Source organism: Xenopus laevis, chromosome 4L (assembly GCF_017654675.1).
Source record: "Xenopus laevis strain J_2021 chromosome 4L, Xenopus_laevis_v10.1, whole genome shotgun sequence".
Lineage (NCBI taxonomy): Eukaryota > Metazoa > Chordata > Amphibia > Anura > Pipidae > Xenopus > Xenopus laevis.
This window is the reverse complement of record NC_054377.1, coordinates 115,503,644-115,516,134: the sequence shown is the minus strand read 5'-3', so window position 1 is coordinate 115,516,134 and position 12,491 is coordinate 115,503,644. Positions and strand designations below refer to the sequence as shown.

Sequence of the window (12,491 nt, the reverse complement as noted above, 5' to 3'; positions counted from 1 at the left end):
AACCTAACGTAATATTATCCAAAAACAGCAAGCAAAAACCTGCATTTATAACAAAACAGAGAGAGAGACCTGGGTGCAGAGCTATGTATTAGTATTTACAATGGCTCAAAAGAAGCTAGAACACACAAGACTTATGGAGGGGAAAAAAAGGTTTTTATTTTAACAGAAAAAAAACTAACGTTTCGGGCTAGGTCCCTTTGAGAAAGGCTAGGGACCTAGCCGAAACGTTAGTTTTTTTTTTCTGTTAAAATAAAACCCTTTTTTTCCTCCATAAGTCCTGTGTGTGCTAGCTTCTTTTGAGTAAATATATATATATATATATATATATATATATATATATATATATATATATATATATATATATATATATACACACACACACAAAATATAATATATGCACACAAAATAATAAATAACAAATCCTTGTGCAATTAAAAGATTTTCCCATGTCATCCTTTGCTTATTAATGCCAATCCATTCTCGCAGATGACATTTATATTGGAATGGCTGTATCATGTGTCCTAATTGTGTCCAATTTCCCACAATGAAATAGGGATGTGATTATGTAGGGTAGGACAAGCTTCTGTACAGAAGAGAGCTTTAGGGCTAGTCCACACGGGGAGATAGCGACGCGTTTGCGGTCGCGGCGACAAAGCGCCGCGACAGTCGCCGCGACCGGCGCAGGCGACAGTTTTGTATGGGCGCCTATGTAAAAACGCCTGTGCTAACCACACGAGGCGATGCGCTTTTCAACAGTCGCCTGAAAAAGCCTGGCGAGGCATTTTCAGGCGACTGTTGAAAAGCGCATCGCCTCGTGTGGTTAGCACAGGCGTTTTTACATAGGCGCCCATACAAAACTGTCGCCTGCGCCGGTCGCGGCGACTGTCGCGGCGCTTTGTCGCCGCGACCGCAAACGCGTCGCTATCTCCCCGTGTGGAATAGCCCTTAATGAGTATCTAGACAAGCACCCGAGTTACGATGATCATAAATTAGAAGGTTAGCACAGTGAGTGGGCAGCGCTATTCGTCTTAGGAGAGGGCATTATAAATCCCTACTGTTTGCTCTGCTAACAGATGCATATAACAGATATTATGCATATCCTGTGGCTCAATATAGCTGAGTCAGTACTGCTCCACCATTAAACTGCAAGTGCATACATTTTAAAATATTTTAGAGCCAAATGCAAGCTCAAATTCAAATATATACTTCATAAAAATATTAGAACACATCCCTATTTAATCAAATTCATGGGACAAGATGCAGAGTGCTGGCAGCACCCAGAAAATGCACATTATCCTATATGTGCATATAAGATAAATTTGAATTTGCAAACTATCCACTGAGCCGAATAAACATTTAATTTCATACTCACAGTTTCTCTAGGACCTTTGCAGTACTTTGGACACGAAACTGATCTTTTTCATCCAGGTCTCTAATTTTCTGGGCAAGTTCTCTGATATTTCTGCTGAGTTTGTTGTATCTACAGGACAAATGAAATAGCAAGATATGTGAATAATCATCATCATATATTTATATAAGGCCAGCAAGTTACTCAGCCTTTACATTAATTAATAATGAACATGGGTTTTACAGTAATTTGACAGGGTAAAATAGGATCAGGGGTTCCTACTCATATGAGCTTACAATCTAGCCAACTCAAAATAGGCAGTGCAGTACAGCAAATATAAAAGGTTATTTTTTTTTTTGTTTTAAATAAAATGAGCACACCTCTATGTACAAGATTGATGACAATTGTATGCATAAATTCATTCTTTCAGTCTCTTTCACTCGCACTCTCAAGTAATTACAACATGATGTCATTACAAAGAAACAGAGAGATGCATCCAGAAGACAACACCTGTCACCCAGACATAAAAAGCTGTATAATAAAAGTCCTTTTCAAATTAAACATGAAATACAATTTCTTTTTTTTATTAAAGCATTCATAGCGGTTGTAAACTCCTTTAAAAATCTCAGCTGTCAATCAAATATTACCTGCCCCTCCTCTATGACTTAGGCATAGAGGCGGGGCAAGCAATTACTTTCACTTTCCATTCAGCACTTCCTAGATGTCACTGCTCTCCCCACATTCCCCCAGTTCTCTTAACCATTTAATTGTGTAGCCAGTGTATGGGGATGGACATCAGGTCCCCCATTCTGGTGCACAAACAGGATTTTGAGATGATGCAAGGCTTGCCTTAACAGTCTCCACAGAATGGCTCCTGCCTGCTATTTATAATTATGAATTCCCAGACTGATGGAAACAAGATTCAAAAAAATTATGCAGTGTAATTAAAGTTAAGTTTGCTTGACTAACATGATAAAATAGTATTTAGAATATTTTTTTGGGGGTGACGGGTCCCTTTAAGCATTCATTTAGTATTTGATTACTAAGCAAACATGAAGCAAGTACATCTCAGTAGCACCTGGTATTAAAGGGATGAGATTGGTCTTTCTAGTCTCATGGTTTTGGCAAATGGGGCTTTTTGTAATGTTTAATCACTGCTAATACCAGGCTATAGTCAGGGCAGCCATCGGGGGGACAGGGGGGGGAGTTGTAGGGGGCCTGAGGGTAGGGGGGCCTGGCCACGCCACACTTACTTGAATAGCCGGCCCCCCATCTTTCTGAGAGCTGCTGACTTTGGGAAGGCATGGATGTTTAAGGGGCCCTGGCCACCAATTTTTTTTTCTCATGTGGGGTCCTAGCCACCAATATTTTTTAATTGGGGGGCCCTGCCCGCAAATGTTTTTTTATGTGGAGTCCTGACCACCAATATCTTTTTATTAACATGTGGGAACCCTAGCCACCAATATTTTTTTTGTTTTTTTTACTGTGTGTTGGGGCGGACCTGTGGGGTGGGGGGCGGACCTGTAGGCGGGGCTTGTGGTGGGTGCAGCCCAGGGGGCCCAGGAAATTTTGTAGTATGGGGCACTGCGATTTCTGATGGCGGTCCTGGCTATAGTCACTCATCAAGCATTGTTTTTAATGGCCAAGTGGCAAACCTACTTGTGGCAGCAAATGTGGATGCAAATGACTACTGGGGATCATGCACATTCAGTAATTAGGTTTGCCACGTTTTCTGAAAAAAAAAAAAAAAATACCAGCCTCACCTATAGTTTTACCTTTCTGCACCAATGGCGCCAAGTATCATTTTTACTGGGCAAACAAGTAAAATACTGGCCAGGTGGAAACCCAAGTACAAAGCCCTGCAATAGTATGCATTTGGGACTGAGGAAATTTCAGTGGAGCAAAGTCAAATCTTATTATTTTTGCAAGCAGCCTAATTACATCACAAGCAAAAGCAAAACTAGTAAACACTAAATGTATTTAACCAAATAAGTGTGTTTATATCTAAGGCACTATTAAATTAAAGGGGTTGGAATGGTATAGAATGGCCAGTCCTAGGCAACTTTCAATTGTTTTAATTATTTTTTTTTAATTATTTGCCCTGACTTTCCAGCTTTCAAATGGGGGTCACCGACCCCATCTAAAAACAAAATGCTCAGAATAGCTATGAATGTATTGTTATTGCTACTTTTTATTACTCATTTTTCTATTCTGGCCCTCTTCTATTCATATTTCTGTCTCTTATTCCATTAAATGCATGGTTGCTAGGGTAAACTGGACCCTAGAAATCTGGAGAATAAAAACCTAAATAACTCAAAAACTACAAATAATAAAAAATGAAAACCAATTGTAAATGGTCTCATAAGGACTACATACCAACTAAAAGGTGAACAACCCCTTTAACATGTATTTGTACAAGTTACTAATAAATTATTGTTACATTGATAATCATGTTATTATAACTTTAACAAATATGTAAACAAGTTCACTGTAGCTCACAGATAAAGTTCCTCTGTGGCTTATCCTACGGGGTATCCTGCGTTGATATCCCAAATCAATCAGTTATAATAAAGATGCAGGACAAGTCCACAGTAGTAATCTTTACTGCAAATTGTTTTATTGAAAAAAGATTACTACGGTGGACTTGTCCTGCATCTTTATTACACCCTGATTAACCCAAACAAATAATATGAAAAATAAAGAATCCTTCTACAACTATTTTTTGTCCTGCAGGGTCTATTGACAGTGTGCATTTACAGTAATTGCAGTTTACAATCAATTAGCAACCTTGTTAATTATATTTTCAAGTGTACTTGCCAGTACAGCCTATATTTAAGTTACCGGAAGTAGGCCATACTGTTGCCATGGTAAAAGTGTCATGGCTGCGCCCGTTTCACACGTGTACGCTGGAATTATTTATACCCTTCGATCGCCTTTATGTGAACCACCGATCTGAATGAAACATAGGAACAACGATTCCGATTTGATGTGCTTAAACGACACTTACTTTGTATAGTCTTCTCGCTTGTCCAAATGGTATTTTCGCAGCACTTTGACTTCATGGATGTTATTATCCACCTCCCAATTAATAAAGTCGACCTTTTTCAGCAGCTTCTGCTCGTGGAACTTTAATTTGCGAACCATTTTGCGCGGCTAAGAAAGGCGAACGAGAGAAACAGGGCGCAAATGGAATGGAATGGCGTGGAATGGAATTACGCTTGTTTCTGTCTATGCGGAAGCGGCAAGGTCACGTCACAGGCAGAAGGCGGGGCTTCCCAGGCATGACTATGCGCGTGTGTGTTGCTGAGGCGCGTGCCTTATATGATCGTAATGATGATAGTTTTTATTTGCTCTATTATTGTCTGCAATAATTCCTGTGCTGTTTCCCTGCTGACAACGGCAAAGACTAGATCATATTTTTCAACATCATTGTAATTATTAAGTTGTAAAGCTGTCAGCAGATACTGTGGCTTCTGGTCAAAATGCTGCCAATACAAGCAGTCTGCTGCAAGAAATCTACATTTTGTTTATACGGAGTGTCGCCTATTTTGTGTATTTATGAGATATAAATAATCCTTATTGGAAGCAAAACAAGCCCTTGGGTTTATTTCATGTTTACATTATTTTTTAGTAGATTTATGGAATGGAGGGTTGGACTGGGTTGATGGCCCGTAGGGTTGCCACTACTAGGGTTGCCACCTGGCCGGTATTTTACCGGCCCAGCCGGTAAAAATTATGGCTGATCCCAATGTTATTAAAAGGGAAAAAAGATAAATATCTAGGAAGGCTGGTATTTTTTTCCAGAAAAGGTGGCAACCCTAGCCGGTAAAACACCTGCCAGGGCCGGGGCCGGTATTACAAATTTACTGCCGCTAATTTGTAATACCCTTAAGAAAAGGCCTTGCCCTTGGGTGTAAACTTACCTTTTTTTCCTCATCTTGCCCTCGCTGACGTGGCTTCGCCCCTTTACTTCCCACCCCCCCGCTGGCAAAGGTGGCAACCCTACCGATGGGACACCGGGAAATAACCCGTTAGGCCCGCGGTTCTTGTGGGCCCCGCCAGCCCAGATCTGCACCCTGTGCCTCTTCCTCTCTACCCTGCAGATTCCTCCCTTTGCTGGTCACGGCAAACAAAGTGCGCATTTTAGTGCGGCAGAGAGGTCCTGAGGCAGAGCCGCAGTGGGCACTGGGCCCCCCTAGTCTGACCCTGATGGTATGGAGATCCAAATTACATAAAGATCCCTTATCTGGAAAACCCCTGAGCATTCTGGATAACAGGTCCCAAACCTGTACTTTAATGGGAACCTCTGATGGGGACTAAGGAAAATGTATTTGCCATGATTAGGGATGGGTGAATTTTTTCGCCTTGTTTCGCCGAAAAAATGACACCCATAGACAAAAATTTTTTGACGACCATGGACTTTAATGGGCGTCTGTGACATTTCGACGGCGGCAACTTTTTGGCAAAACAGGTCAAATTCTCCCATCCCTAGCCATGATAGTATAAAGTATACGGGCATTAGTGCTTTGTCAATCTGAGTTTCTAACAACATATTTGACGGGGATCTGATCCCCAAAAAATAAAACGATGTACAATTGTACATTGATGTACAAAGTTCTTCTCTGAGTCCTTTTGCAAGTTGCATGCATTTTTTATTTTTAGCAGTTTATGAGATATTTGCTTTTTTTTTTTTTGCTGAAAGCAAGCAAGCCTAGGATTAACTGAATACAGGAAGAACATAGAAAGCTTTGTTAAGACAAAAACCTGCTTGACAAACTTGCAAATATTTAAAAAAAAAACACCAAAAATAGAAGATGAATGTAAACTGTAAAAGTCCTCAGAATCTCTCTCTGAGCAAGATTACTTTAAATTTTTCTGGATTCAGATCCCCTTTAAATGTATCATTGTGGAGTCCACTAGTTCTGAGAGTGTGCCACTTCACTATGTTGGGGTTCCTGGGACATATGTGAAATACCATGGAGGCAATGGATGGAAGGTTCATATTAGAAGAAAAGTTAGGGGGCTCTAACTTAAAGTAATTTTTTAGTATAAAAATAAAGACTGGGTAAATAGATAGGTTGTGCAAAATGAAAAAAAATGTTTGTAATATAGTTAGCCAAAAATGTAAGCTAGAAAGGCTGGAGTGATTGGATATATAACAGAATAGAACACTACTCCGTGCTTTGCAGCTCTCTTGGTTTCCACTGATTGGTTACCAGGCAGTAACCAATCAGTGACTTGAGGGGGGGGCACAAGGGTCATAACTGCTGCTTTTGAATCTGAGCTGAATGCTGAGGATCAATTGCAAACTCACTGAACAGATATGTACCATGTGCCCCCTTTAAGTTGCTGAGTTAGAGAGCTGAAAAGCAGGAGTTCTGGCTATTATGTTAGACATCCAGTTACTCCAGTCTTTATACATTACATTTTTGGCTAACTAACTATATTAGAAACATTTTTTTATATGCACATACTATCTATTTACCAAGTTTTTATTTTTACACTGAACTTTTCCTATAAGTAGCAAGGGACTGTTGGCGATGGGAAGTACATTGCAACCACCTGCTGAAATGCAGTTAAAATAAGGCAATATTTAATTTGGGTTTTTAGTAACACCAAGAATTCAGGATATAGTGGAGTCAATATTCTTACTTATACAGTGCAGTTTTTTCCTTTGTATACATACAACACATACCTTGAAAAGTTAATAGAATAGTAAAAATTAGTAGCAACTGAGGCAAAAATGTAGTATTCAGAGCATTACGCTGAATGACTGCATATCATTTAGAATAAATCTTTAAATATATAGATAATAATATACAACTGTGTACAGAAGATGAAGAAAATCAAGTATTTGGCAGATTTAATGTTAATAATTTTTTTCTAGGGGTAGGCAAAAAAGGCATGTGCCGAGGGCGCAAAGTTTGGGGGGGCCAGGCACGTACCTTCCCTGTCGCCTACCCCTAGTCTGGCAACTGTTACCTCACAGAGAGCCAAGACGAGTTCCGCTCTCACATTTGGGGCCTACATGTTCTTTTTTTTTCCCACCAAACGGCGTCTTGTAACCTGCCTGAAATCAAACCCTTTCCATAAACCAGATTGCCAAAAATGTATAGCTCATGTTTTTTCATGCTTTTTTTTCTCAGCAATTATAAAATCAGCATACCATGAAGTAAGCCAGAGTGAGAACATCTAAAGAGGTTGAAGTGGATAATTACTGTAAATTCCAGGGCATGCCTTAAAAGTAGGTAAGGATTTTAGAAACATTTTTTTACTTCCTTGTTATACGGGGGATTTCTGCTCTCAGGGGGCACAAATAAGATGCTAGTAAGATTTTTATTTCAGTTAGGTTTCCTACCCCCCCCCACACTTAAAGGTCTGGCCACACGAGCAGATTCAGGGAGATTAGTCGCCCCAACGACAAATCTCCTCTTCTTCGGGGTAACACTCCTCACGAGGAAACTTCGGAAAACTAAGTGCCACGTGTGCATTGCTGCAGGCGATTTTCGATTTAGCCAGCGGAGGGCAGGGGGAAGGCAGTTCGGGGAGATTGTCGCCCCAAAGAAGAGGAGATTTGATGCTGGGGCGAGTAATCTCCCCCAATCTGCTCATGTGGCCAGACCCTAAAGGGGATGTTCACCTTCCAAACACGTTATTCATTTCAGTTGTTTTTAGATTGCTCTCCAGAAATAAAGAGTTTTTTTAATTACTTTCCATTATTTATTTTTTACTGTTTTTCCAAAATCTAAGTTTAATGTTGAATGTTCGTGTCTCTGGTGTTTCAGTCTGGCAGCTCAGTAATTCAGGTGCAGACTCTAAACTATTACAATTTTGCAACATTTAGTTGATACATTTCTCAGCAGCATCTCTGGAGTATTAGCAACTATTGTATCAATTCTAACAGCTGCCTGTAATGAAACCCAGAGATTCTGCTCAGCAAGGATAAAGATAAGAAATGTATCAACTAAATGTATCCATTTAGAACAGTATACAGGGTCGGCGACCCCTCCCCCTTCAGAGCTGCTTCAGAAGGTGAAAAATGACACTTTACACTTCAATATTAGAAAAACAGTCACACATAGAAAATGGAAAGTCATTGGAAATAGTCGTTATTTCTGGTGATCTATCTGAAAACAACTAGTTGTTTGAAGGTGAACCACCCCTTTAATACTGTTTGTGACTGTATATACAAGTAGCACATTTACAAAGGGTATTCTTGCACAAACATAGTGTTTAGAACTGCTTCCATATCTTGTGCCATGTAGGCAGCTATTCAACTATCTCTCATGACTGAAAAAAACATATATGTGATTTAATTTCCTATGTCTCCTGTGGTACTGGTAAGAACAACTTGTTTATACACCAGCCTGTGTATTTAACTCTCAAATCCTAAACCACAGTGACCATTGCTCAGATTGAGGAACATAGGGCTCCAGTTATTACAGCAAACATGATGTCCAACTTCCACCCCCCGGTATAAAACATGAAACACTTAGATGACATACTGGAAGCTGAAGTCTCACAAGAGCTGGGGAATCACATAGAACCTTGGGTAACTGTCGATCTCACTGCCCTAGTAATGACGAACAAAGAAAGTTTTTGTTGTGTGGCAATCCTAAAACTCCCTAAATCTGTGCTACCAACATATAGCATTAGCCCCTCTTAGTCTAATGGCATTGAAATCCTATGCACAGAAGATATTTAACTTCCTTTCACACCACTCCTGTGACTTTAGCACACCATTTAGCCTAAGGGTTGTATGAGATTATTGCTTTAACAAAATGTAAAATATGTTTTTTTTATAATGCTGGTAATGGCCTCAAGCACACAGATTCATTCCGACATTAAGGGTTCCCATCCCTGAAGCTGACAGAATCCATTAACAACCTATTCATTCTGGCACACTGGATAATTAGTTAAATCAGGCCCAGGGTCAACATACCTTTGTTTTTCTATTTTGCTAACTGAAGTATTAAAAGCTACATCTTCCATATTATAGCATTGCAGAAGAGGGCAGTCAGGGATGGGCGAATTTGACCCGTTTCGTTTCGCCAAAAATTTGCCGCTGGCGAAATGTCGCAGACGCCCATTAAAGTCTATGGGCGTCAAAAAAAATTTGTCGCGCGGCGAAATTATTTTGTCGCGCGTCTTTTTTTGACGCACGTCTCCATACAAGTCTGCGAAACGAGGCGAAAAAATTCGCCCATCCCTAGGCAGTATGCCATAGAAGGCTGGATACAGCCTCTTTATCACCTCCTTATTGTGTTTATAATCCCATTACTAAGATACTTGGCCTGGCAGTAAAAAGTGCATGATATGACATCACTGGGGACTTTTCAACGAAAGAGGGTAGTAAATGTCACTCTCAATGCCACCAACAACTTTCTTGGTTTTCTTTTAACCTTTCAGAGAGATGCCATATGTTAATGCCAACACATGAACTCTCCTGTACTAAGCACAGGTATACTGAGTAATCCGAGTATATAGTGGCCCTTGACCATCAAGCTAAAATAGGGCTGTGTTTGAGAACACTGAGTAAGATACATTAGAATTAGATGATACATTTCTTCTCTTTGGCCCTGCTGAGCAGAATCCCTGAGTTTCATTAAAGTCAGCTGTTATAATTGATACAACAGTCGCTAATACTCCCGAGATGCGGCTGAGAAATGTATTAACTAATGGAGCATATTGTAACAGTTCAAAATCTGCGCCTGGATTACTGAGTTGCCAGACTGAAACACCAGTGACAAGAACATTCAACTTTAAAATTCGATTTTGGAAAAACAGTAAAAAATAAAGAACAGAAAGCAATTGAAAAAAAGTCTTTATTTCTGATGAACAATCTGAAAACAACTGAACTGAAAAAAGTGTTTGGAAGTTGAACAAGCATTTTAAATTCTTTAAAAAGAGAGATTACTTTCAGTTTTCAGTTAGTCTTGTTAAATGATTTAATCATATTATAAATATATCAAGAATAACAGTCGTATTGAGAATCCTGATAGCAGTTCTATTATTGACACGAAGGAGATCAGATCACCACCAGCAAATACATGCCATTACACAAGCTGAAAATATATTTAAACTCAATATCACATGCTGTATTCAAACACTAAAATAAACTTATTTTGATCATAATACTTTAAACTTTTATTACATTAATTCCTAAAATTCCTTTATCCTCCCTGACCTGATTATTCTCCTCACTTATCCAATAAAAACACAAGTTCCAGGTTTACTCTGCCTTGAAATCGTTCTCAGTAAGCATTTGCTATCATGATGGAAAAAAAAATGCTCAAAAAATTAATTGATGTAAACCAAAGCCGGCCATGTGGATTTTATCCTCATATCTGACGTATCGTAAGTCGCAATCTTCCGATCTGCAAAAAACCATTCAATAAATATAGTAGTAAATTAATAAAGCAGATAATGTTCTGACCATTGAGCAATCGTACGAAAGTTTTGTCCAACAAATAGTAGGGACAGTCACCCATTGATATCGTCAGAAAGACAATACATGCAGAGATATTATAGTTAGCCAACAGAAATCTTCTAACCTGTCCAATCGACTAAACAGTATTAAATGTATTTTTGCAAATGCAAGGAGTCTGACTGGTAAAATATTACAGCTGGAGATGCTGGTGGAAAATATGATGTGATTGGTGTGGCTGAAACATGGCTGAATGAGTCACATGACTGGGCAGTTAATATCAGCGGCTATGCTTTGTTTCGGAGGGACAGAGGCAATAGAAAAGGAGGAGGGGTATGTCTGTTTCGTTTAAAAGGATTTAAAAGCTTATATAAAGGAGGAGTTATATTAGAAAACGAGGGGGCAAAAGTCTTATGGGTAGAGTTCTTCACCAATAGTAAAGAGTCCAGCAAATTAATGCTATAGACCCCTTAATGTAAGTGAGGAGGAGGAGGCTAAGCTCCTGATGCAAATAGAAAAGGCTGCTTGTTTGGTTAAAGTAATGATAATAAGGGATTTTAATTACCCAGATATTGACTGGAGCAACAGTACTGCCAGATTAGTTAATGGGAAAAAGTTTATAAACTTGTTGCATGGCAATTTTATGGCACAGGTTGTTGAGGAGCCAACCAGAAAAAAATGCCATTCTGGATCTAGTGATCTCAAATGAACCAGGACTTATAGCAAATGTGCAAGTCATTGAACCCCTGGGTAATAGTGACCATAATGTTATATCATTTAGTGTCAGGTGCAAAAAATATATATACACTGGGGCAACAAAAAACATGAATTTCAGAAAAGCTAATTTTAGTGCCTTGAGGGCTGCCCTTCAGAGCATTAATTGGGACATTAAGTTTTCAGCTAAAAACACAGAACAGAAATGGTTGTCATTTAAAATGATATTAAATCATTAATGTTCTCAATTTATTCCCTTAAGGAGTAAATGTAGAAGCTCTAAGAATCACCCTATGTGGCTTAATATAGAAGTAAAGAAGTCAATAGGAAAGAAGAGAAAGGCATTTAAAAACTACAAATCTGTTGGGACAGAAACTGCATTTAATGAATATAAACACTGTAATAAATGTTGTAAATCAGCAATCCGGAAGGCAAAGAAAGGAAATGATGAGTTAATTGTGGTGGAGGTAAAAACTAACCATAAAAAGTTTTTTTAATATATTAATAGTCAAAAAATGCAGGTTCAGAGTGTTGCTCCATCGAATAATGGTACCAGTATGGTTGTAACAGATACAGAAAAGGCAAATATGCTAAATCAGTTATTTTCTTCAGTGTATACAATAGAGGAGTCTGAGTTTCCAGGCTCACTTCATAGCTGCACTGATGGCTCAGCTCAATCTAGTCAGTGGCTGACTCAGGATATGATCCATAAAGCTTTAGTAAAAATTATTGTAAACAAGGCTCCAGGGCTTGATGCCTACACCCCTGGATTCTAAGAGAGCTTAGTTCAGTTTTTAGACCAACCCCTATTTCTGATTTTTTCAGATTTGCTTTCATCTGTTATGGTACCTATGTATTGGAGATCCAATATTTAAAAAGGGATTACGATCTCAGCCTAGCAATTATAAGCCAGTAAAATTGACATCTGTGGAGGGCAAATTGTTTGAAGGCTTGTTAAGGGATCACATTCACAATTTTGTGATTCCCTTTTTTAGTGAATGG

General features: G+C 39.0%; 1 protein-coding gene across 1 annotated transcript in view; it reads right to left on the bottom strand.

Moving 5' to 3' along the window:
* imp3.L (IMP3, U3 small nucleolar ribonucleoprotein L homeolog) overlaps positions 1–4,550 on the bottom strand; it is a 51,774-nt gene extending 47,224 nt beyond the window's left edge. Inside the window, 2 exon segments of the mRNA NM_001091591.1 lie at positions 1,373–1,480; positions 4,356–4,550. Of these exon segments, the coding sequence (NP_001085060.1) occupies positions 1,373–1,480; positions 4,356–4,492 (245 nt within the window). The 5' untranslated portion in view covers positions 4,493–4,550.
* Between the last annotated feature and the right edge of the window lie 7,941 nt (positions 4,551–12,491).